Source organism: Euleptes europaea, chromosome 9, assembly GCF_029931775.1.
Source record: "Euleptes europaea isolate rEulEur1 chromosome 9, rEulEur1.hap1, whole genome shotgun sequence".
Lineage (NCBI taxonomy): Eukaryota > Metazoa > Chordata > Lepidosauria > Squamata > Sphaerodactylidae > Euleptes > Euleptes europaea.
The window spans coordinates 59,100,729-59,125,452 of record NC_079320.1 but is presented as its reverse complement, the minus strand read 5'-3'; the positions used below and the strand labels follow the sequence as shown (position 1 = coordinate 59,125,452).

Sequence of the window (24,724 nt, the reverse complement as noted above, 5' to 3'; positions counted from 1 at the left end):
TACGGCTGTGAAATGCCCTGTAAAAAACGTGATGACTATTTGGAATGGCCTGAATATTTTATGGCTGTAGCTTTCTTATCAGCACAAAGAAGCAAAGATCCAAGTTCGCAGGTAAGAACTGGGCATCCAAGCATGCTATGTTGTACTGTCTATCGAAAAACCATACAGCAATAAGTCCTTTCCTCATTAGAAGAAATTTAATGACGGGGCTGTCCCAACCTACAGCTAGGAAGCGTGGCTTTAAGTGCTCAGTGCAGTGGCAACTTGAAGTGCTTTTCTCCTTGGGGAACGTCTTCTGATTGGGGACCACAGGGCAGCTGCTGGGTTCTTCCCTTTCTCTAGAAGTCTAATTGCTCTCAATATACAGTTTCATGCAGCTGATGGGAATAACAGCCGAATAAGTCAGGATATTTGTGATTAGAGTATGAGTTGGCCGTACATTATGTCTCTCTGTGTGTTATGTGCTGCCAAGTTACTTGCGACTTATGATGACCCTATGATTTAATGACCTTCAAAACATTGGGTGAAAATGCATGGTTGCTTTAGCCTCCTTTATTCCGTGTTTCAGCCAGGATTCAGCCAGGATCAAACGCATGTACGGCAAAACGCATGCGTTCGATCCTGGCTGAATCCTGGCTGAAACGGAATAAAGGAGGCTTAAGCAACCATGCGTTTTCGCCCATCCTGTCATTAACACCCTTGCAAACCTGTCTTGCAAATGGAAGACTGTGGCTTTTTTTTTTTTTTTTTTTTTTTTTGAGTCAGTCCATCTCATGTTGGACTTTTGTCTTTCTGTCTGTCTTTCTGTCTTTCTTTCTTTTTTAGCAAAGCTTGCCTCGTTATTTTTTGCATTCATTCCTGTTTGTCAATTAATATGTTGGCAACTTTCCACCCTCTTCAAAACAATGCTTATTGGATTTGGCAAACATAGTTTCTGGAGAAAGCTACATCAAAGCTTAAGGTGTTTTCTTTGTAGATGTCTAACAATTCAGGCACACACTAAACTGGAGTTGGTTCCTCATTCATATGCAACAAACAGTTAATGTAGACAAACTGTTTTTCAGTCAGAATTTAAGTGAACATCAAAAGAGGGGCTTTAATCTTGTTTTCCCCCCATAATTGCTTCTAGTTGGAATTTCTTAAAAATGCTATGAACACTTAATGAAAGTCCTTCATTTAATTGAGCTTAAACTGATATATAGATAGATATAAATATAGATATTTCACTTAATTGTTACAAGGCTCTTGTTGTCACTTAGCTGGCTTGTTTGCCCCGGGGCGGCGTAAGTGCCCCTTATTCCAGGTTAAAGGGGCTGGCGCAGAGTTCATGCCATTTCTAAGGAGCTTTAGCCCCCCCCCCCTTTAGGATTGCAGCCTAACTTTCAATACTCAATTGGCAATTCTGTTTTGTTTTAGGTTGGTGCTTGCATTGTGAATTCGGAGAACAAGATCGTTGGGATTGGATACAACGGCATGCCCAATGGATGCAGTGATGACTTGCTACCTTGGTCGAGAACAGCAGATAGTAAACTTGACACAAAATATCCCTACGGTAAGGAATATGGCTTGACTGTAGCTGTCGCTAAATTGCATATGGATAGCTGTTTTACCCTATTGTAACAAACACAAAAAGGAGCCTTATGGTAGTTTAAAGACTAATATTTATTGTGGGCTGAAGTCTATTTCATCAGTTGCACGAAACCTTCCATTGGAGAGGGAAAAAAGAGATGATGAAGCGCAAGAGCTACAGTCTCTGACATCTCTTTGCAAAGCCCAAATGTGTACACGATAAAACGGTGACTGTTCATAACAGCAATAAGATGAGATTACAAGCAATCTTCCTTGACTTGCTTAACTAATTTAACAGATATGGTGACTCGCTTCGGGATCTCAGCCCACAGCTGGAGAACCACAGGGGTCTGGTACTCCATTATCAGGCTGATTCATTGTGGAGCTAAAATTAAGTTCAAGGCTAGAGGTCTTAAAATATTATGAAGAAAAATATCATAAGCAACTCAAGGATATTAGTTTAAGGAAGATCCTGTTATTGCAACTGGACCCTCACTTTGTCTTCTGCACCAGTGTTCACTGATAGGAAGAAAGTAGATTCCTTTGAAATGTGGTGTTGGAGGAGAGTGTTACGAATACTGAGGACTGCCAAAAAAACAAAGTGGGTTATAGATGAAATCAAGTCTGAACTGACCCTAGAAGCTAAAATGACTAATGGTCACATCATGGTCACATCATGAGAAGATAAGAGTCACTGGAAAAGACAGTCATGCTTGGAAAAGTTGAGAGCAGCAGGAAAAGAGGAAGACCCAACAAGAGATGGACTGACTCAATAAAGGAAGCCACAGCCCTCAATTTGCAAGACCTGAACAAGGCTGTCAAAGATAGGACACTTTGAAGGACATTGATTCATAGGGTCCCCATGAGTCGGAAGCGATTTGACGGCACTTAATACACACACACCAGTGTTCACATTTTTTTTCTGCTATGCCAGTGTGTATATTTGGTCTGCCAACTGATGATGCACTTCGTGCATTTGATGAAACTAACTCTAGTTTATGAAAGCTTGCGTCACAATATAAATCTGTTGGTCTCTAAAGTGCTGCAGTGCTCTCTTTGTGTCACTAAATCAGATTGGTTGTTTGTTATAATTAAACAGTATCCTTGAGTTGTTTATAAAAACATTCTTTTTCATAATATTCAAGATCGCTCGCCTTTGATTTTGTCCGCTTTAGTTCCACAGTGAATTACCCATTGCGGGTCGCAGCTGTCTTGCACTTAGGCCATGGAACCAGGAGAGAGGAAGTGGAACAAGATAATCCCGGGAGAGGCTTGAAGGCAAATTTGAGTTTGCCTCTGCATAATGTGTGAAAATACCGTGAAGTATATCTTGTTGCTCAAGAATGCTATATATTTATAAGTAGTACAAAGTAAAAATATGACGTTTACTCACCAATGTGAGATTCTTGTGTTAGAAAGGAGGCAAATAATGATGATTTTTCTTTTAAGGATTCATTTGCATAGCAAGCAAGTTAAGAATTGGGTCTCACTTTAAAAAGTTTGAGAACCACTGCCATATCCCTTTTCAAATATCTGAATTAACTGGATTGGATCCAGCCAGTTTTTCTGCCCACTCTTCCTAATTCTCTTCCTTACTACAGCCCCTGTCCCACATGGCTTTTTTCTTTGCATGTCCCATGATCTTTAGCAAAGCCTTTTGGATGGGTCAAAATAGAGCCACCTCTTCCCCTTTTCAGCACTGGAAAAACTGGTTGGGTTCAGTTCTAGAGACACTGCCCTTTCCCCTCACAGATGATACACCCTTCCCTCCTGATCACGGCCTACTTGGGTTTCTCCACCATATTCCAACTGGAGTCACACAGCTGCCAAAATGTGTGTTTGTTCCATTCTTCTTGGTCAGCCTTTTGTTTGATTAATAAGCTGATTCAACCAGAGGTCTTGAGCATAAAGCCAATGCAATATAATAAAACAGGACACATGGCAAGATAAAATATTAAAATACATATACAGTGTTCCTATAAAAAGTCAGCACACTTGAACCCATCTTAGTAGTGTTTTAAGGAGATCAGTGTGCCAAAAGATTTGCGGCGGCTGTCATCCAGGACTCATCAAGAAGTTGATATCTAGACAGAACGTGAATAATCAAAAGAGCTCTGGGGACAGTTCATTGATGACAAAATCGTGTAAGGTGGTCTATAGTCCCTTTCACAACAGACATGCAACTACAAAAATGATCTGAAAATGGATTTTGCGCTCTCAGTTCTGCTATTGGCTTCAATCTAGGAAGCATAATGCCTGCGACCAGGGATTTAAATATGAAGGAAGAGTTAAAGAAGAAGTCCCTGTTGCACAACTAGAGCATACACACCTTGTACTAGTACGAACAAGGTTAAGTATCCTCTTGCTGGTCATCCTCAATGCTTCGTAGTAGCTCCATGTGCCTAACCATAATAAGGGAAAGGACGTGGGACTCAAGTATGTTAACTACTCACCTCTCCTGAGCGCTTTTAACCTCTTGGTCAGCATAGGTAGTGCTACTGAATCTGGATGCACCTTTAGAAGCACCACTGTATACTCATCAGTCAACAGGGGGCAATTGTAGCCCTGTTCTGCCAAACACAGACAAATATGGAAGCATTTCTTCACACCCTATCAACTTTTGAGGACAGAAGCAGAAAGAATGTGGAACTACTGTTAAAAAGGTAAAGGTAAAGGTCCCCTGTGCAAGCACCGGGTCATTCCTGACCCATGGGGTGACGTCACATCCCAACGTTTCCAAGGCGGACTTTGTTTACGGGGTGGTTTGCCAGTGCCTTCCCCAAGCATGTTAGCATAGCACAAATCCTAGCTAGGTAATTGAGTCTGAGGAGATGAGGTGGATTAGAAGTGTTATTAAAAAAAAAATTCATGGCTGAAGTGTTTTAAATCAATTTAAATTTGAAAAAAAGTTTCATGGTTGCTCTGTAAGTTGACTGAGAGGAAATATTTCAAGGATTATATTTCCTTTCTGATTTTGATTCCTGTCCTTGTGATGGCAAATCAACTTTTCATGGGAAATCAACGTTGCTTGTGTGAATATATGGAAAGTTTATCAGAGGCATCATGCAGCTAATTGTAAGCTGTCTGCTGTAGCTTGTATAAGTCTTCAGTCTTGTTCTGACTGAAGTCTTCAAACAACTAGATGTGGTAATGCTTTGCAGCCCAGCTCTGAATGGGTGATTAGGAGCCGGGCCAAAAAAATGGAGATAACTCATTTTGTGGGATATAACAGGCCACAATACAGCTGTACACAGACAGACATGAGATGGGATGCTGTAACTAGAACTGGTCTGATATAGGTGCCCAATGCAAGCCGAGCTGATGGCCCCTGTGTAGGACTCGGACAAGCTGAGCTCAGCTCAGCCGCCGTGGTGGTGGCCGCCCCAATCCTGAAGACACCTTGGCCCAGCCTTTAAAAAGGATACTTGGTATTTTGCAGACAGGGATTTGTGTTTGCAGGCTTTTACAGTAGAATCCATGGCCAAACAAGCTGTTATAATGCAACTCCATCATCCCCCAGTTTCACACCCACCTAGACAAACAGCAATTCTGTTTATTCAGTTATATAGTAACATGGATGTGAGGGCGATCTGGCTGCGACATCTGTCACCCCACTGATTGCCAGGGTTGATTTGCCTGATCTGGCTGGCTAGGCGGGTGTCCCCTACCTCCCTCACTGCTCCATGTGCTTCCCTCCCGAAGCTGCGCGCTTGGTGGAAGAGGACGACCATCCCAGATAGAAGGAGTGTACCGTTCTTCGGTCAAGGGTATACGATAGCTGCGCTCCCCTGCTAGAACCTCCAAACAAGATATATAGTAACTTGAGCATTTCAGATCTCCTTCAGACAATACTCAGATGATCTGGGTCTAACCAGTATTGTTTTTTTTTTCAGATTGCCTGTTTGAATCTTTGTTTTGGATGTCTGAAAAGGCCTGATCGGTTAAATTGTCTTAGCACACTTTTGCTCTCAATCTGAGTGCAACACAGGAAGTTTTATTTTTGTAATGCAAAAGTTTGCAGTTTGATGACTTATTGTTTTCACAGCAATTTGGCATAACTTACATCTTAAGCTTTTTATTTCATTCCCCTGGTATCTTATTTGTACACAACCAAAGGAGTTCTTTTATGACAACTAGTCTAACTAGAATAAGTGTTTGTTTATCTCTGAAAGACTGGCAAATATAGAAACATTTATTCTGTGCAAAAGAGCCGACTTTGAACAGATCTGCTTTTCAATATTATAAGACAGATTCAGAGATGACTAAATATGTGTTTTAGGAAATAAACATTTTTATAATACAAATGTTATAAGTCACTCCACAGGCTAGGCTGAGTAAAGTGAAATTAGACTAAGTATCAATATTTTAATTATGTTGGCATATATGCCACAAGTAAATGTTCTTCAGAAAGGAGAAACTGGTTGTTAAGGGCATGTTCCAGTCATATTTTAAGTATATTAATTGCTCTAAAATATGATACTGTTCATTGGTTACCGTATATACTCGCGTATAAGCCGAGTTTTTCAGCCCCAAAAAAGGGCTGAAAAAGCCGAACTCGGCTTATACGCGGGTCAATACGGTAGAGGGGGGAGGGAGGAGGGAGGGGGAAACTTACCGCCGCCGTCTTTTCCTGGCTGGGAGCAGCCTGCAGAGGCCCCCTACTGCCGCGGAGAGGCCGCCCAGCCGCCCCCTCTGCCTTCTCCCGGCCAGGAGCGGCCTGCAAAGGCCCCCTGCAGCCGCGGAGAGGCAGCCCAGCCGCCCCCTCTGCCTTCTCCCGGCCGGGAGCAGCCTGCAAAGGCCCCCTGTGGCCGCGGAGAGGCCGCCCAGCCGCCCCCGCCGCCTTTTCCAGGCCGGGAGCGGCCTGCAAAGGCCCCCTGCGGCCTCTGCCGCCCAGCCGCCCCCTCTGCCTTCTCCCGGCCGGGAGTGGCCTGCAAAGGCCCCCTGCGGCCGCGGAGAGGCCGCCCAGCTGCCCCCCGCCGCCTTTTCCAGGCCGGGAGTGGCCTGCAGAGCCCCCCTGCGGCCTCAGGGAGGCCACTCCGCCAGCCCTGCCGGGCCCGCTGCCAGGAGCCCAGAAGGTAAGCCTGCGCGCGCAGGGGGGGGTTATAAGCCGACCCTCGGCTTATACGCGGGTGCCTAATTTTTCCCCATTTTTGGGGAGAAATTAGGCACCTCGGCCTATACGCGGTTCGGCTTATACATGGGTATATACGGTAGATCATTCTAAAGAGAGAGAGATATGGACTTTGTCTTGGCCTTTCCACGTGGTTTGTCTGTCGTGGAATTTTATATAACCATTGTTGTTAAAAAGAAAACCAAAACCAAACTTTAACCCATAACATTCTAGTCCATGCTTAGCTTGAGAAAGTTTTAAAAATCTGATAAAGAATCTAGAGCTGTACAATTAGTTCTGTGTATCCAAGATGAACATGGGCTTCTTTTTCCTCAAATAATAGCTCTCTGCGTCACATGGTATATACTGTGCTTGGAAGTAAGGAAATTTCAAAAAGTAGATGTAATATAGCATTTGGGTTTGTTTCCTAAGAAAAGAATCCCACAGGGCATATAATACCCAAGCTTTGGCTCCCAGACAGAGGGTAGGATCCAGTCAGCTTTTTTGTTCAGTCTTGTCCAGTTCTCCTCCATACTACACCATAAACATTTTGTTGGTCAAAATGGACCCTATCCTCTTTTTCTTTTAATCGTGGCAAAGTTGGTCAGCTCCAGCCCAGAAATTAGAAATACTTTTTTTGACATACCGCTGGTTTGCAAGCAGACAGCCAATGTGCTTAATGTAGAATTTCTATGTGATGCTAAGGGAGTTTTTGTCCCTTCTTAGTAAGTTACTGTTCTTTCACAATTAGAATTCCAGATGAGTAGCTGTGTTAGTCTGAAGCAGCAGAATAAAACAGGAGTCCAGTAGCACCTTAAAGGCTAACGGCATTAATTCCAGCATAAGCTTTCAGCCTGATGGGTTTACACTCTGGGTGTGTCTGATAAAGTGAGCTCTGACTCTTGAAAACTTATACTGGAATAAATTTTGTTAGTCTTTAAGGTACCACTGGTTTTATTCTGTTATTTCACAGGAGCCTAGTAGGGTGTCCTTGGAACTGAAAAGCGAGCCATTTGCTTGGGATTGTTCCAAACTGATCTTGGCAGAAATCACTAGACTCAGGTGGGCAGTAGTGATGATGGTAGCAGCTGTAAGATTGTCTAAACCAGTGGTACTCACACTGTGGTATGCGGAAGCACCACATTCACAGTTACCATCAACCAAACGAGCCACATTTACGTGTAACCCTAGCACGAGGCCCGCACTTCAGGGAGGCTTGTAGTTTTTCTGTTCCTCTGGTAGCAGCTGTGGGAATGAACTGCCCACCACAGTCCCATCGGGGAAGAACCTTGCCCCCTTTCCGTAAACATAGGGTGGGTGCCACATTAGGGAATAGTGCTCAGAAGAGTAACAGGGCTCCGAAACCACTGAGTGGGTATCACTGGTCTAAACAGACGTTTTGGGCTGTAGGTATTTCCCCCCCCCCCCCATGGTTAGTGGCCAAGGGGGCGTGTTCACCCAGTCCCTTCGAAGTGCTTGGTGCTAATCTGCAGCTTGGTTGTTTTCTTACTGGCTGTGATTATAATGTAACTGCTTGTTGAAAGCCAAAGGGCTTTCTCACTATTTCATTATACTTTCCAAAGCAGGATCTTGGTTAGCAGAAATAGCCATATAATGAGAACATGCTGTCATCAGTTGCTAGAGTTGACTGTCACGTAAAAGTTTGTATCAAAAGATGACTTGTTTTCTGAATTAGAAATGACTATGTTTTAGTAGAGAGTGTTGGAAATCTCAGGATCTGATGTGCAGCACTGAAATGAACTGAGCCAGCTCCTCACATTGGCAATTATAGTTTTGTGTCTGGAAATGTTGGTGGTAGGAACTATCCAATGAAGTGGAGGCATTCACACATCTGGACTCATTGATTGTGTTTCCCAAATGTATCCAATCTTCTGCAGGGCTGCTGTGTGCCTGCCTTTTATTATGCCAGTATCTTTTCTGTTCTTAAGGAGGGAGGGAAGTGTAAAGTGGAGCCAAGCCATTCTTTCCTCCTGGTACAAGAAGTGTTCAACTTCACATCATTCCATTACTTGTTGAATGCAATCTGAATTCTGAGTCAAGGCAACATGAAGATGGGCACAACCCTGGCTTGTTGCTGGGCTTGTGCCTCTCCCCACCCTCCTTGTTACAGATCATAGTGAAAGAATTCAGATTTAAAACTAACTCTGGTTACCCATGCAAGTGTGTGTTCTAACTCAAGTTAGTTACACACACACACACACACACACACACCAAACGGGTCCTAATCCCAGTGGAGAATTCCATTTGTGGTGGGGTTGTGGGGAATGGTTAAGATGCTCACCTGTATTCATACATTATGGGGAAACGGGGTTCGTTTTCCATTGTGGTTCTTTCTTCACACTCTGCAAAAAGAAAGGGTGGAGGAGTGAAGTGCACGTGCAAGCAAAGCAGGTTCATGCGCACATTAATGCTGGCTTAGTGCAATGTTTGAACACAGTTCTCTGTTCAGAAGGTAATACAATGAAGCAGAGCTGAACTCTTCTTGTACCTGGAACAAGCGACAACTTGGTTCTATTTTATTAGTCCCTCTGCCCTTAAGAATGCAAAGGCACCCTTGCATAATCAAAAGAACCTTCCCATCTGTGCATGTAAACACGTGAGTGAGCTCCTTTATATTAGCAGTTAGATGCTGTGTGTGAGCAGTGATGCCGTGAGATATTGCCGCATTCAGGATGGCTGGAACTGCTTGGCCTTCAGCCTATGGCTTTGTTTCGTCCTGTAGGTGTTCACAAATGGCCATGTTAATGTGCTTAATGATTTCATTACTCATTGCAAGCCTGGCCAGACTGCTTGACCTTCATTGATCTTGGTATTTTTGGATTATGTCCCCGCTTCTCCCCCTCCGCCCCTTTCTAAATTTCTCTCTTGTGTGACAAATTGCACTGGCTGTTTGCCTCTGAAGGGTTCAGGCATTTGCCGCTTAACACTTTGTTAAGTTTTAGATTGATGACTCACTTTAATGAATACTCATACGAATATTTGTTGGGCTCCTTTTTTATCTTTAATCAGTGTGTCATGCTGAACTGAATGCCATAATGAACAAGAACTCTGCGGACGTGAAAGGCTGCAGCATGTATGTCGCCTTGTTTCCGTGTAATGAATGTGCCAAGCTCATCATCCAAGCAGGTAAGGAACAGGTTTGCCAGGTTGATTTGCCACTGCTGCCATGCTTCCCCGTTTGTGGGGCACCTCATCGCAGATGTATTTGGTTTTCAAATCGTGGCTGTTTAGATCTAAATTAATTGCACTATCAACTTTTAAAACACTCCTTGTGTTTTCTCTACTTGAGTGGTGCCAGGTTTTCCAGTGCTAATTGCATCCTCTGTGATTCTTAGCTTGTTTTTAATTTAAGTTTGCAACTTCCTAGTCCACGAGCTGCCAACGAACTGTGGAGGCATTGCATATAATTACTGTCAATTTACAGTGCTCTGACACATTTGTGAAGTGAGAGTTTGGAGGTAGAGGGGGGTGCAATGGGAAAAGAGAATAAACTTGGTGTGATAAAAGATCTACTGGGAGTATATATGTAACATATTAATGTGAACATTAGACATGGTCGGCACTTGAAGATTTTATATCTCTGGTCATAAATGTCATGAGACTTCTATGATCTCTCTTATAATTATGTCTTTCATTACAATAGTTATAAATCTTCCCTGCTGCAGCTAAATATGCTGCTCTGACTGTTGGGCCTTTTTCATCTGATTAGATTCTAGCATAGTATCTTGATTATGACAGTTGGAGAATGTGTAGAGAGATGGCTATGATACACAGAAGGGGAGGTACATCCCCCAGCACAGGATCTCTGTCGTCGGGAGCTCATTTGTTCACTGTCCAGGGTACATAAGAACATAAGAAAGGCCATGCTGGATCAGACCAAGGCCCATCAAGTCCAGCATTCTGTTCACACAGTGGCCAACCAGGTGCCTCTAGGAAGCCCACAAACAAGACAACTTCAGCAGCACCATCCTGCCTGTGTTCCACAGCACCTAATATATTCGGCATGCTCCTCTGATCCTGGAGAGAATAGGTATGCATCATGACTAGTATCCATTTTAACTAGTAGCCATGAATACCCATCTCCTCCATGAACATGTCCACTCCCCTCTTAAAGCCATCTAAGTTGGCAGCCATCACCACATCCTGGGGCAGGGAGTTCCACAATTTAACTAGGGTAGTAGGCAGGCTTTGACCTCACCACAACATTGTCCCCAGTGCAGCGCTTGGGGTTGGATCCAAACAGCTTTTTCACTGGTGAAACAGAGGATGGGGGTCCCCTTTGACCACCAAAAATGGTATGTTGGGAATCATGGGACCGGCATGTACCAAAGCCATGTGAGACTGGGTTGTAGTAAGTAGGGGAATTGGGTGGGATTGAGTGAAAAAGCTGTCTAAGATCCAAACCTTTATTTCCCCCCCCTCACCTTTACTTACATGAGAGCAAGCAAAGAGATGTATTGTTGAAGGGTCTAAACGTACTCATTCTGGCTTTGGTAACTGAGATTTTAAGCCTGTTCTTATGTGTGCAAGCTTTAAGAGGAGATTTGGCTTTGAAAAGGAGATTAGCTGGATTCATTGAGAATAGGTCCATCAAAGTCTACTAGCTGTGATGACTAAAGAGAACTTCCACACCCATAGGGACCCGGGTGGATAAAAATCAATGATTTTTTTTAAATTAAAAAAATCAGATTTTTAAAATTTTACATTGGATTTTTTAAAAATAAAATGCTTTTTGAGGAAAAATCTATCTAAAGAGAGTTTTCTATTTAAGATACATTATAGTCCATCATGAAATAAGGATTAGTTTTTAATTATATAGCATGAGGCTGAACACTCATGCAGTGTTTAAATTAATCCATTCACAATGTCATGCTCTTCCAGAGGTTTCTGTAAGATTATTTTGGGCGATTTTTCTATCTAGAAGATATTATCGCAGATTCTTGGTTTTGCAGTTCTCAAAACTGTGAATTTGTGTCTGCAGAGATAATATGCCTCTTCTTCACAGCAAAAAATGTTATAAAATGAACACTGTAAACAGAGACACTGTCCTTCAGTGTTACTCCTCTGAAGATGCCTGCCACAGCTGCTGGCGAAACGTCAGGAAAGAAAATACCAAGACCACGGTTACACAGCCCGGATAACTTACAAGAACCAATGAACTCTGACCGTGAAAGCCTTCGACAATATACTGTAAACAGAGTTAAGAAAAAGACCTTAATCCCATTGTGCCTTTGCAAATCTATATACACTAGGGTTGCCAGTTCTGGGTTGGGAAGTACCTGGAGATGTTTGGGGCGGAGCCTAAGGAGGGTGAGGTTTGAGGAGGGGAGGGATTTCAATGCCATGGAGTCCAATTTCCAAAATGTGTCATTTTCTCCTAGTGAACTGATCTCTATCGGCAGGAGATCAGTTGTAATAGCAGGAGATCTCCAGCTAGTATCGGATGGTTGGCAACCCTAATGTACACAGAATCAATCCCTTACCTCTTAAGTGCTAAGCCTCAAGAAGTGCAATGAATAGAAGAATGTTTGGAGTGGAATAGATCTGCACGGGGAGCTAAGTGTGAGGAGGGAGGGGCAAGCAGTAAAAATGAAAGTGAATCCTTGTGAGCAGAATACTCCACAAGTCTTAATGTAGAAAACCATGATTTAAATCTAGTCTTACCAACTAGTTATTTAAATCAGACCCACCCTCAGAGGCACTGAGCATCTGAATGCCAGTGCTCAGAAGCAACAGGGGAAAGCAGATGATGAGAGGGAGGGCATCTTGGCCATCTTCTGGACATGGAGTGGGGGTCACTGGGGGTGGGCGGGAGGTAGTTGTGGATTTCCAGCATTGTGCAGGGGGTTGGACTAGATGACCCTGGTGGTCCCTTCCAACTCTATGATTCTATGAAAGATTTATCCTCTATGCCATCTTTGTGGGCTCTCCCGGGCAACTGGTTCGCCACTGTATGAAACAGATGCTAGACTGAATGGACCACTAGTCTGATCATATTAAAGTGTGACAGGATGTTGGAAGAATGGAACAGAAGGTTAAGAATTGGCTGCTTTTTTTTTTACATGGGCATACCTCACAATTGTTTTGACCTTCAGAATATCATCTGCCGCATATGGGAAAGTTTTAGCTAGATATAAATGGGGTTGTTTTGACACAAACGTAACATATTGGCAAATTCATCCTGTGTTATGGCTGGCTAGAATTTTAGAAAATGAAAGGAGAAAAGACTTCCTGCAGTTAATACCTTTAAAAGTTGAGTCCATTATCGGGGGGGGAATGATACATTTAACATGTGTTATATAAAAGAACAAGTAATACCTATTAATGGCATCAAAATGAGATTATGTAGCTCATGGCTATGGTAGAATTATTTAACAGAAGGTAAAGGGCAGTTATAAAATAAAATCACCAAAATACACTATAAATGTAAAATAAGAATCGGTAAAATGAGAAAAATTAAGTGTAGGGTACATAAATGTAAGCTGGATCTACTAATAATTGCCTTTTTAGTAATAAAGAGTACTTATGGTTAATTCTGTAGAATATATACATTTTATGGGAGAAAGAGATCATGCCTTTGAAATCCCCTACTGCTGTGCAGTTATTTCTTAATTCCTAATCAGCTGGATGCTCCATGTAATAATGGGGCATGGCTGCCAAAATTAGCTTCACTTGTCGTTGTTCCCATTTGCATTTTTTAAACAGTAGTGCGGTATTTAAGCACTTGTCATTTTAAGCCATATTGTTTATAAATACTGTACAGACTTGGGTTTGGAATGACCAGGATGTTTCTGCAAACAGAAGGATTTCTACCTGTGGATTTTGACTTTTTTTTGCCTCTCCTTCCTGCTGCAGCCCACACTGTCCGTAGAAATACTTTTTTTGGGAGTCCCAGGCCCCCAGGCCCAGAATTTCGGAAGGGGGCAGACATTTTATTTATTTGTTTGTTTACTTAATCACCCATTGATTTTTCTTAAGGATTGTTCCTTACTGGTTCAGGATGGACTTTCTTGGTATAACATTTTGACTATGAGCTTGGTGTGACACCCTTTGCAGATAATGACAGCGTTGAACGAGAAAAGCAGTGTGGCAGAAGCAGTGGTTGAAATTGCAGAAGAGAAGCAAGTTCTGAAATTACCTAGAATCTGGTTCTTGTAGGTTATCCGGGCTGTGTAACCGTGGTCTTGGAATTTTCTTTCCTGACGTTTCGCCAGCAACTGTGGCAGGCATCTTCAGAGTAGTAACACTGAAGGACAGTGTCTCTCAGTGTCAAGGGTGTAGGAAGAGTAATATATAGTCAGAAAGGGGTTGGGTTTGAGCTGAGTATTGTCCTGCAAAAGTATTGTCCTGTAAGTATCAAGATAATGTGCTAATGAGGGTATGGTATGTTAATATGGAACCATTGTATCCTGAAGTGATCTGTTAATGTGTGTAATCCAAAACTAATCTGTATGGCTATTGTTGAATGTTGTCTTTGTCTGGAGGTTTTTCAGGGCAGGAAGCCAAGCCTTATTCATTCTTAAACTCTCCTCTTTTCTGTTAAAGTTGTGCTGATGTTTATGAATTTCAATGGCTTCTCTGTGCAATCTGACAAAATAGTTGGTAGAATTGTCCAGTCTTTCAGTGTCTTGGAATAAGACCCTGTGTCCTGTTTGTGTCAGTCCATGTTCAGCCACTGCTGATTTCTCAGGTTGGCCAAGTCTGCAGTATCTTTCATGTTCTTTTATCCTTGTTTGTATGCTGCGTTGTGTGGTCCCGATGTAAACTTCTCCACAGCTGCAAGGTATACGATATACTCCTGCAGAGGTGAGGGGGTCTCTTTTGTCTTTTGCTGATCGTAGCATTTGTTGTATTTTCTTGGTGGGTTTAAACACTGTTTGTAGGTTATGTTTTTTCAAAAGTTTCTCCATCCTATCAGTGACTCCTTTAATAAATGGCAAGAAAACCTTTCCTATGGGAGACTGTTTTTCTTGAGTTTTCTGATTTTTGTTTGGTTCAATGGCCCTTCTGATTTCATTCTTGGAGTAGCCGTTTGCTAGCAGTGCGTGATTTAGATGGTTAGTTTCTTCCTTGAGAAACTGTGGTTCACAGATCCGTCTTGCACGGTCCATTAATGTTTTGATTATTCCTCTTTTCTGTCGGGGGTGGTGGTTGGAGTTTTTGTGTAAGTAGCTATCTGTGTGAGTTGGTTTCCGGTAGACCTTGTGACCTAACTGAAGGTTTGATTTACGGATGACAAGGGTATCAAGAAATGGGAGTTTACCCTCAATTTCCTTTTCCATGGTAAACTGAATGTTTGGATGGATATTATTAAGATGGTTTAGAAAGTCCATTAATTTTTCTTCACCATGGCTCCAAATGGTAAATGTATCATCTACGAACCTGAACCAGACTGTAGGTTTGTAAGGTGCTGATTCTAATGCTGTCTTTTCAAAATATTCCATGTAAAAGTTTGCTATTACTGGACTGAGTGGACTTCCCATAGCTACTCCATCAATCTGTTCATAAAATTCTTGATCCCATAGGAAATAACTTGTTGTCAAACAATGGTGAAATAAGGCTGTTATATCTTCTGGAAAAATCTGGTTAATCAATGAGATTGTGTCTTTAACTGGAACCTTGGTAAAGAGGGATACAACATCAAAACTGATTAATATATCCTTTGGATTGAGTCTTAACGGACTGATTTTGTTGATGAAGTGAGTTGAATCTTTGATGTAAGAAGTGGTTTTTCCAATGTGGTCCTGTAGGAGGGTGGTCAAATATTTAGCTAATTCATATGTTGGGGAACCAATGGCACTCACGATGGGTCGGAGTGGAACGGAATCCTTATGAATTTTTGGTAGTCCATATAATCGTGGTGGTTGTCCTTCAGTCTTGCATAGTTTTCTGTGTGTGTCGGGATGAAGATCGCTACTTACACAAAAACTCCAACCACCACCCCCGACAGAAAAGAGGAATAATCAAAACATTAATGGACCGTGCAAGACGGATCTGTGAACCACAGTTTCTCAAGGAAGAAACTAACCATCTAAATCACGCACTGCTAGCAAACGGCTACTCCAAGAATGAAATCAGAAGGGCCATTGAACCAAACAAAAATCAGAAAACTCAAGAAAAACAGTCTCCCATAGGAAAGGTTTTCTTGCCATTTATTAAAGGAGTCACTGATAGGATGGAGAAACTTTTGAAAAAACATAACCTACAAACAGTGTTTAAACCCACCAAGAAAATACAACAAATGCTACGATCAGCAAAAGACAAAAGAGACCCCCTCACCTCTGCAGGAGTATATCGTATACCTTGCAGCTGTGGAGAAGTTTACATCGGGACCACAAAACGCAGCATACAAACAAGGATAAAAGAACATGAAAGATACTGCAGACTTGGCCAACCTGAGAAATCAGCAGTGGCTGAACATGGACTGACACAAACAGGACACAGGGTCTTATTCCAAGACACTGAAAGACTGGACAATTCTACCAACTATTTTGTCAGATTGCACAGAGAAGCCACTGAAATTCATAAACATCAGCACAACTTTAACAGAAAAGAGGAGAGTTTAAGAATGAATAAGGCTTGGCTTCCTGCCCTGAAAAACCTCCAGACAAAGACAACATTCAACAATAGCCATACAGATTAGTTTTGGATTACACACATTAACAGATCACTTCAGGATACAATGGTTCCATATTAACATACCATACCCTCATTAGCACATTATCTTGATACTTACAGGACAATACTTTTGCAGGACAATACTCAGCTCAAACCCAACCCCTTTCTGACTATATATTACTCTTCCTACACCCTTGACACTGAGAGACACTGTCCTTCAGTGTTACTACTCTGAAGATGCCTGCCACAGTGGCTGGCGAAACGTCAGGAAAGAAAATTCCAAGACCACGGTTACACAGCCCGGATAACCTACAAGAACCAATGAACTCTGACCGTGAAAGCCTTCGACAATATTTTGAACGCCTCTACGGGGAGGAAATATTTCAACAGACCCGGAGATTGGAAACACTTCGGAACAAGAAAGCACATCTACTTTGTTCTTTAACTTTTCTACTGCGATGCAGAGACACTGGAACCATTCCATCTTTTCTCACAAGTAAAAGAATCTTTAAAACTTCACGAGCTAACCGCATTTATGACCATCTAGAACGGGCTCTCTTACGAGAGAGAATTCACACTACCCGCAGAGAACTTGCTGCCACAGACAAGGAGTTGTTTTCCTTACATATCAATACTAGCCACAAAATGAGAAGCCATGATTGGGACAAGATTGATAATCTCACCTACAGAAAAATGGAACAGGGGTTAACCAGCCATACTTCCAGACAGAAGCAAAAGTTTAACAAATTACAGGAAAGAAGACAGAACAGTCCAAAACTTGACAACAAACGGATTATCTTCAATCTGACAGACCGACAACTCTCACCTGAAGAAACTTCCATCTTAGCTAAGGGAGGAAACTTTGCAGTCACTCCCACCCAAATTCCAGTGGAAGACATCATTGCAAATGTAGAATCTGCCATTCGTAATCTACCTGAAGAAGATGCTGAGGAAATAAGAGGAGAGACAGCAAGAATTCTACGAAAAGCAAAGCCCCCTGCTAGCAATATAACACGCAAGGAGAGAAACGCCATCAAGACCCTCAATGCAGATCCAGAAATCATTATTCTACCAGCTGACAAAGGCAATGCCACAGTGATCATGAAAACAGAAGAATACAAAAAGAAGATTGAGGAACTTCTGGACCCTGCCACATACAAAAAACTAAAACGAGATCCAACTTGCAAAATTACCAGGAAAACTAGCATTCTGATCAAGAATTCCACTCTTCATCCCGACACACACAGAAAACTATGCAAGACTGAAGCACAACCACCACGATTATATGGACTACCAAAAATTCATAAGGATTCCGTTCCACTCCGACCCATCGTGAGTGCCATTGGTTCCCCAACATATGAATTAGCTAAATATTTGACCACCCTCCTACAGGACCACATTGGAAAAACCACTTCTTACATCAAAGATTCAACTCACTTCATCAACAAAATCAGTCCGTTAAGACTCAATCCAAAGGATATATTAATCAGTTTTGATGTTGTATCCCTCTTTACCAAGGTTCCAGTTAAAGACACAATCTCATTGATTAACCAGATTTTTCCAGAAGATATAACAGCCTTATTTCACCATTGTTTGACAACAAGTTATTTCCTATGGGATCAAGAATTTTATGAACAGATTGATGGAGTAGCTATGGGAAGTCCACTCAGTCCAGTAATAGCAAACTTTTACATGGAATATTTTGAAAAGACAGCATTAGAATCAGCACCTTACAAACCTACAGTCTGGTTCAGGTTCGTAGATGATACATTTACCATTTGGAGCCATGGTGAAGAAAAATTAATGGACTTTCTAAACCATCTTAATAATATCCATCCAAACATTCAGTTTACCATGGAAAAGGAAATTGAGGGTAAACTCCCATTTCTTGATACCCTTGTCATCCGTAAATCAAACCTTCAGTTAGGTCACAAGGTCTACCAGAAACCAACTCACACAGATCGCTACTTACACAAAAACTCCAACCACCACCCCCGACAGAAAAGAGGAATAATCAAAACATTAATGGACCGTGCAAGACGGATCTGTGAACCACAGTTTCTCAGAAACTGTTATAATAAATTACCTAGAATCTATTGTAATGATATAGGGCTATTCTACTAATTTTTTAACAGTCAGACATGGACACGCAAGTTCCATTTCAGTATAGAGTCCTGTGTATGCTGATGGATGGCAGTAGTTTCAGATTCAGCAAACAGAAATGCAAGTAAAGTAGACAACTGTTTTATAAATCACAATGGTTAGCCGTGTTAGGCTTTCACTAGCAGTAGAAAAGTGTAGGAGTCCAGTAGCACCTTAAAGGTAAAGGGCCCCTGTGCAAGCACCGGGTCATTACTGACCCATGGGGTGACGTCACATCCCGACGTTTGCTAGGCAGAGTTTGTTTGCGGGGTGGTTTGCCAGTGCCTTCCCCAGTCATCTTCCCTGTTACCCCCAGCAAGCTGGGTACTCATTTGACCGACCTCGGAAGGATGGAAGGCTGAGCCAACCTTGAGCCGGCTGCCTGAAACCAACTTCCGTTGGGATTGAACTCAGGTCGTGAGCAGAGCTTGGACTGCAGTACTGTGTGAGCTGTGGCTCACGAAAGCTCATACCCTGCCAGAAATTTTGTTAGTCTTTTAGGTGCTACTGGACTCCTACTCTTTTCAACTGTTTTATAATTTCAAGTTCATTGTTGAGTATCTGGCACTCCCATTCTGTATAAATTCTAGCCACACACCGTCTTGTAGTCAAGGATATACAAAACTATAAACGTTTATTTGTATTCTTCCCTTTATGTGTGTTGCGCCTGAAAACCTGCTGCTACATTCTTCTACCTGTGACCTTGAGGGGTAGATGTGTTTCTTGGCCTCTGTACCACCTTTATCCCTTTCCAAATTAAGCAGCTGTTATTTATAACCCCAGTATCTGCATGTCAGGATACCATCGCTCTGTATCTGTCATACAGGTTCTAGTTGTTGCTGTCATGTTGGGTGACCTATTTTAGCTTGTTTCTAATGTGTAGTAACAGAGTGTCATAATCCTGTACCTGGTAACAGAAGGTGTTTGGCTTAAAGAAAAAAGGTACTGTATTTAGAAAGCACATTGAATGGAAGTGAGACACTAATTAACACACTTCTCCATGCCTACATCTTCTGCAGAACTCCAAGCAATTTAATGTGTGCATGTGTCATCTTCAGTATTTCTCATTTTTTTTCTAAATTTGACAACATGTGCTGCCCATCTAGTCAGACATATTGGATTGGGCCAGCCATCTTTTTGTCTAGTAGTCTCACTCAGTTTCCCTCCTTATTGCAGCCCTGGCCTACATGCCCTTTGTCCACTCAGGTCCCACAATCCACTGCATATTTATTGTTTCTTCCTTTACTTAAAACGTTTGTTAGCTGCCTTTCTACAGAACAGGAGCTCAGGGTGGTTTACAATAAACCACAATAAAAAATATAAAAACTATTCATTTACAGTCAATAAATTAAAACTGCCGGTAGGCAAAACTGAAACTAATTGAAAGATGACATCAATAAAAGCATCTTCGGCTGCCTCCTAAAGGTTGAGAGTGAGGAGGCCAGGTGCAGCTCCCGGGGAGGTTGTTTCATAATTGTGGGGCTGCCACTGAAAAGGCCCTCTCTCATGTATTCACCAAATGAGCTTCCTTGGTTGATGGGACAGTCAAAAGAGCCTCTCCCTATGATCTTAGTTCCTGGGCAGGAGCATATGGGAGAAGACAATCATTTGGCTACCCTGGTACCAAGCCATGTAGGGTTTTAAAGGTCAAAGCCAACACCTTGAATTGGTCTCAGGAGTGGATAGGAAGCCAGTGTAATTGCTGTAATATTGGGGTCACAGGATCCTGATAATGGCCCCGACCAGCAGCCTAGCCATACCATTCTGCACTAGTTGCAACTTCCAAACACTCTTCAGGAGTAGCCCCAAGCAGAGTGTATTGCAGCAGTCCAGTCTAGATGTATCTAAGACATGGATCATTGTGGCTGTATCACACTGAATCAGGAATGGACGCAGCTGGTGCACTAGCTGAAACTGGACTAAAGCACTCCCAGCCGCAACAGCCACCCGATTTTCTAAGGGGATTGCTGTGTTGAGCAGCACTCCCAAGGTTTTCAAGGGGAGTGTAGCCACATCCATGAGAGGAGAAATCTCCACTCCCTGGTCTGCCTTTTCTATTAACCCAGAGCACATCTGTTTTGTCAGAGTTAAGTTTCAGCTTGTTCACCCCCATCCAGCCCATTACTGAACACTAGTTTAGAACATAATCAGCTTCCCCAAAATTAGGTGGAAAAGTAGAGCTGAGTATTATCTGCCTATTATGACCTCTCCCAGGGGCTTCATGTAGATATTAATAGCATGGGGGATAAGATTGAGCCCTGTGGAACCCCACAGACCAGAGGCGTTGGGGCTGGACATAGGAATCCCCTAGCACCGCCTTCTGAGACCATCATCCCTGATAGGACTTGAACCACTGTAACATGCTGCCCCTTAGTCCCAGGGCTGAGAGACAGCCAGCAGGATACCATGGTCAATGGTATCAAAGGCTGCCGAGAGATCCAGCGGAACTAGCAGGGTCACTCCCCCTGTCTTGTTCTCAGTAGAGGCCTTCAACCAAGGTGACCAATGCGGTCTCTGTTCCAAATCCCAACCTAAAGCCAGATTGAAATGGGTTCTGAAAATCAGGCTCTTTCAAGAGCCCCTGTCGCTGAGAATCGACCACCCACCCTAGCACCTTGCCCAGTGATGGAAGATTGGAGGCTGGATGTTCTCCAACATGGTAGCCTTTTTGGTAGTCATCCCTTAGTGGCAAAGCCAGGTGGATCCAACCCACTGGCTTTTTCACACCCAAAGCAATTGCTAAGTATGACCCTGTAGTTAAAATACAATATCCATGATCAACAGGGCTGCTGTTACAGCTTATGGCAGACAAAGCTGTATAAGCCTGAGGTGGTGTTCTGGCTCTCTTTACCAAGCGGTGGAGAAGCCCTGCTGAATACGTGGCGATATTTTGCTGGGAACAGAGCTGCTTTGCAATTTGAAGATTTGCGTGCGTATCTTCTATCGACAGCATCTCTAAATAGGAACTCCTTTGGGGCACTATAAATCTGTCTTACCTTGAGTAACATCTCTGTAATTTTGGTGTTCCCCCCCCCCCACTGTTTTAGGTATAAAAGAAGTTATCTTTGTGTCAGACAAATATCATGACACTCCTGAGATGACAGCAGCACGGCTTTTGTTTGATTTAGCTGGGATTATTTACAGGTGAGATGATTCTCAGGGGCTTTTGTCCTTCCGTATTCCTCCTTGATTTTGTGACACTGCGGAGTCCCACGCCTACTAAGGATCTGATGTTCATGTTTGGCTGTAGGCTGATGTTTAGTAGTGCCAGTGTGGCGTAGTTGTTAAGAGTGTCAGACTAGTATCTGGGAGACCCAGGTTCAAATCCCCACTCGTGCCATGAAAGCTCGCTGGGTGACCTTGGGCCAGTCCTGCTCTCTCAGCCTAACCGACCTCACAGGGTTGTGAGGATAAAGTGGAGGAGAGGAGAACGATGTAAGCTGCTTTGGGTCCCCATTGGGGAGAAAGGTGGGGTATAAATGAATCAAATAAATAAATGAATAAAATGATGTCTGTGCTGTTGGCTTTTGACAGCATTTTCTGTGGTCAGTTCTGCATTCTTTGTGTATATGGTGTCACATTGAATTCAAATATAGTGCCACCTAAAAATATGCTTGGGTTCCCTGAAAAGCAGGTCTGCCAACTGTCTGCAGGACAAAGCAATTCATGACAGTGTTATTAAATGTGAATACTTAATTTCTATAGGAACTATGACCTTTATGTAAAACCTTCTAGCATCAGGATACCTTGAATTGGATCCAAATCTCCGTTCCATAAGCAGAAAGAGACTCCTGTTTCCATATAAAATATAACTGATTTCTGCCCATTTCCCCTTCTCACTGCAGGCCCACAACCCTTTTTTGCTTTTTATAGAATGTAAAGGGTTGCAGGAGAGGTGGGAAAGATCCATTCTGCTCTTAGTTATTTGGATCCAGTTCATTCTGTGGTATTTCTGTATGAAGGCTAGCGTTATTTAACTTTCCATCTGGGTTTCTTATAAATACACGTTTTATTTTATGGCCTGGGACCCACATACTTCTACACTGAAAATGTTTTGTCTGGGTAAAATCAAGTAATCTATTCAGGAGTAAAATCTGTATTCTAGGAAGAACCCCCCCCCCCCCAGGCAAGTTTCTTTGGTGGAATCTCTAACCGCAAGGGAAAAGGGTAAATTTTTTGAAAGGTCACAACAGAAGTAAATTGTGGTTTGGTAACTCAGTGATATCTCTGAGGCAGCAAATCTTCAAACAGTAGTGCTATCAGGCAATATCAGGGGAAGGTTTTGCCTCTGTGCCCTGTTTGTTGGCCACTGTGTGAAACAAGATGCTATAGTAGGTGAGCCACTGGTCTGATCTGCAGAGCTCTTCTTATGTTACCAAGAAGAAGAAGAGATGGTTTTTATATGCCAACTTTCTCTACCACTTAAGACAGAATCAAGCCGGCTTACAATCACCTTCCCTTCCCCTCCCCACAACAGACACCCTGTGAGGTAGGTAGGGCTGAGAGAGTGTGACTGGCCCAAGGTCGCCCAGCTGGCTTCATGTGTAGGAGTGGGGAAACAAATCCAGTTCACCAGATTAGGCTCCGCCGCTCATGTGGAGGAGTTGGGACTCAAACTTGGTTCTCCAGATCAGAATCCACCGCTCGAAAGCACTGCTCTTAACCACTACACCACACTGGCCTGCATGTATAACTGTTCTGACACTGAAACTTTTAGACTGAGAGCTACTTGACAGGCTTAAGTAGTAATCATGAACCAGTATGAAATTCCATTCCAAGAATTCTTCAGTATACTGTATGGCTCAAGGGGTCCCCAGTGTGGGGACCATGGTGCCTGTTGGCACTTTTCCTGCCACCCACCAAGTGGCTTCCAAAAGTAGGTGGGGCCTGTGGGGTTTTTGCCCAGCAGGCTTCTGATTGGCCACCGGAGATCTTATTAGCTGTGCAGATTAAAAACAACAACAACACTGTTTTGGCAGCAGTTGCCATCCCTGAATAAGAATATTCGCTGTGTGGCGGAAGGTAAGCTGTGTATATGCAGGGAAAAAATGTTTTAAACAATACGTTTCTTTAAAAGACATCCTGTTGAACGGAACTTCTGCCTGAAATGTTGACGAGCTACTATAAGAATTATGCACACCCTCAATCCCTGACGCTTTGTGGTTGGCTCTGCCTGCCGCTGCAGCCCTTTTGTGGCTGTGCCCACTACCCTGTGACAGAATTCCAAAGATGCCTGCAGGCTCCAAAAGATTGGGGAACCCCTGATATGGCTGGTATCAGAAGTGAGATCCTTTTGGAACATGTCCATGGTTAGAATGCCTCCAGCATTTCCAGCTGCTAGACTAGAAGGAAGTTTGTGTGTATTTACCTTCTCAGGCTTGTCCTTTGTTGTGTTGACTTTCTGTCTTTTGTATTGATTTGTGAGGATATGGCTATGCTTAATGAATCTCGAGAACTGTATTGTCAAGCTTAATGAGTCACTAATTCCACACTATTTACATAATCCTCTGTTTACTGGTAGATTGTAAAATATATACACAGTCCTCAAATACCTCTCTTGCTAATTGCAGCGGCAGATGCTCTAATGATGAGACAGATAGGCTTAGTTGGTAGTATTAATTTTAGAATTGTATAGTTGGGACTAAAATCATATGAACTAATTTATATATTTTTGTCCCTCTTGCATAATGCACCAGATTTCCCCTTTGCTCTAAAACTACTGAAACAAACTTTGCAAGTTTCTGCATGAAAAACTGGTGTGAAAGAAGTAAGATATCAAATTTGATAGAAAAACTGGTTACATGATGCTGCCTCCTGCAGCTAAGTTGTGAGAAATCCTTTGACTCCTGGCTAATTTATGAACTCCAATCGCTGAGAAACATACAGTCTAAGCAACCCTGTGTGTCTTTTTGTCTTAGTCTTTCTTGTCCAGGTTTCTCTCAGTATGGTGCACTATAATTGGCTCCTATAGAGATAAAACACAGAGTGAATCCAAGGATATTTTTTCCCCTTCTTAAAATTTAGTTGGGAGCCAAAGCAAACAAAATGTTTAACTACTTCACTAGTTAATATCTTTTTCTCTTTTTCTTTATTTTTAGGAAATTCAAACCAAAGTGCAGTAAGATAGTCATTGATTTTGATTCAATTAACACCAGATCAAGTCAAAAGCCTCTGTGAGTTACATCTAATTACATTTCTAGAAGATTGTGATAATCCTTTTCTGAGAAGCTGGTAATGCCTTTCCCCTTGCAGTTAGGCATAACT

At 42.5% G+C, this 24,724-nt stretch overlaps 1 protein-coding gene across 1 annotated transcript; it reads left to right on the top strand.

The window, feature by feature from the left end:
- Positions 1–24,724, top strand: DCTD (dCMP deaminase). Its single transcript, XM_056855639.1, has 5 exons — positions 1–111; positions 1,417–1,552; positions 9,710–9,826; positions 21,508–21,604; positions 24,559–24,724. Exons 1-5 carry the CDS (start codon positions 13–15, stop codon positions 24,635–24,637), a joined length of 528 nt encoding a protein of 175 aa, XP_056711617.1. The 5' UTR covers positions 1–12; the 3' UTR covers positions 24,638–24,724.

Excerpts from the sequence above, each read along its gene's own strand:
- DCTD (XM_056855639.1), top strand. The coding sequence starts at position 13 with ATGCCCTGTAAAAAACGTGATGACTATTTGGAATGGCCTGAATATTTT. Across the intron at positions 9,827-21,507 it reads CAAGCTCATCATCCAAGCAG|GTATAAAAGAAGTTATCTTT; the intron begins GTAAGGAACAGG and ends CCACTGTTTTAG. Across the intron at positions 21,605-24,558 it reads TTAGCTGGGATTATTTACAG|GAAATTCAAACCAAAGTGCA; the intron begins GTGAGATGATTC and ends CTTTATTTTTAG.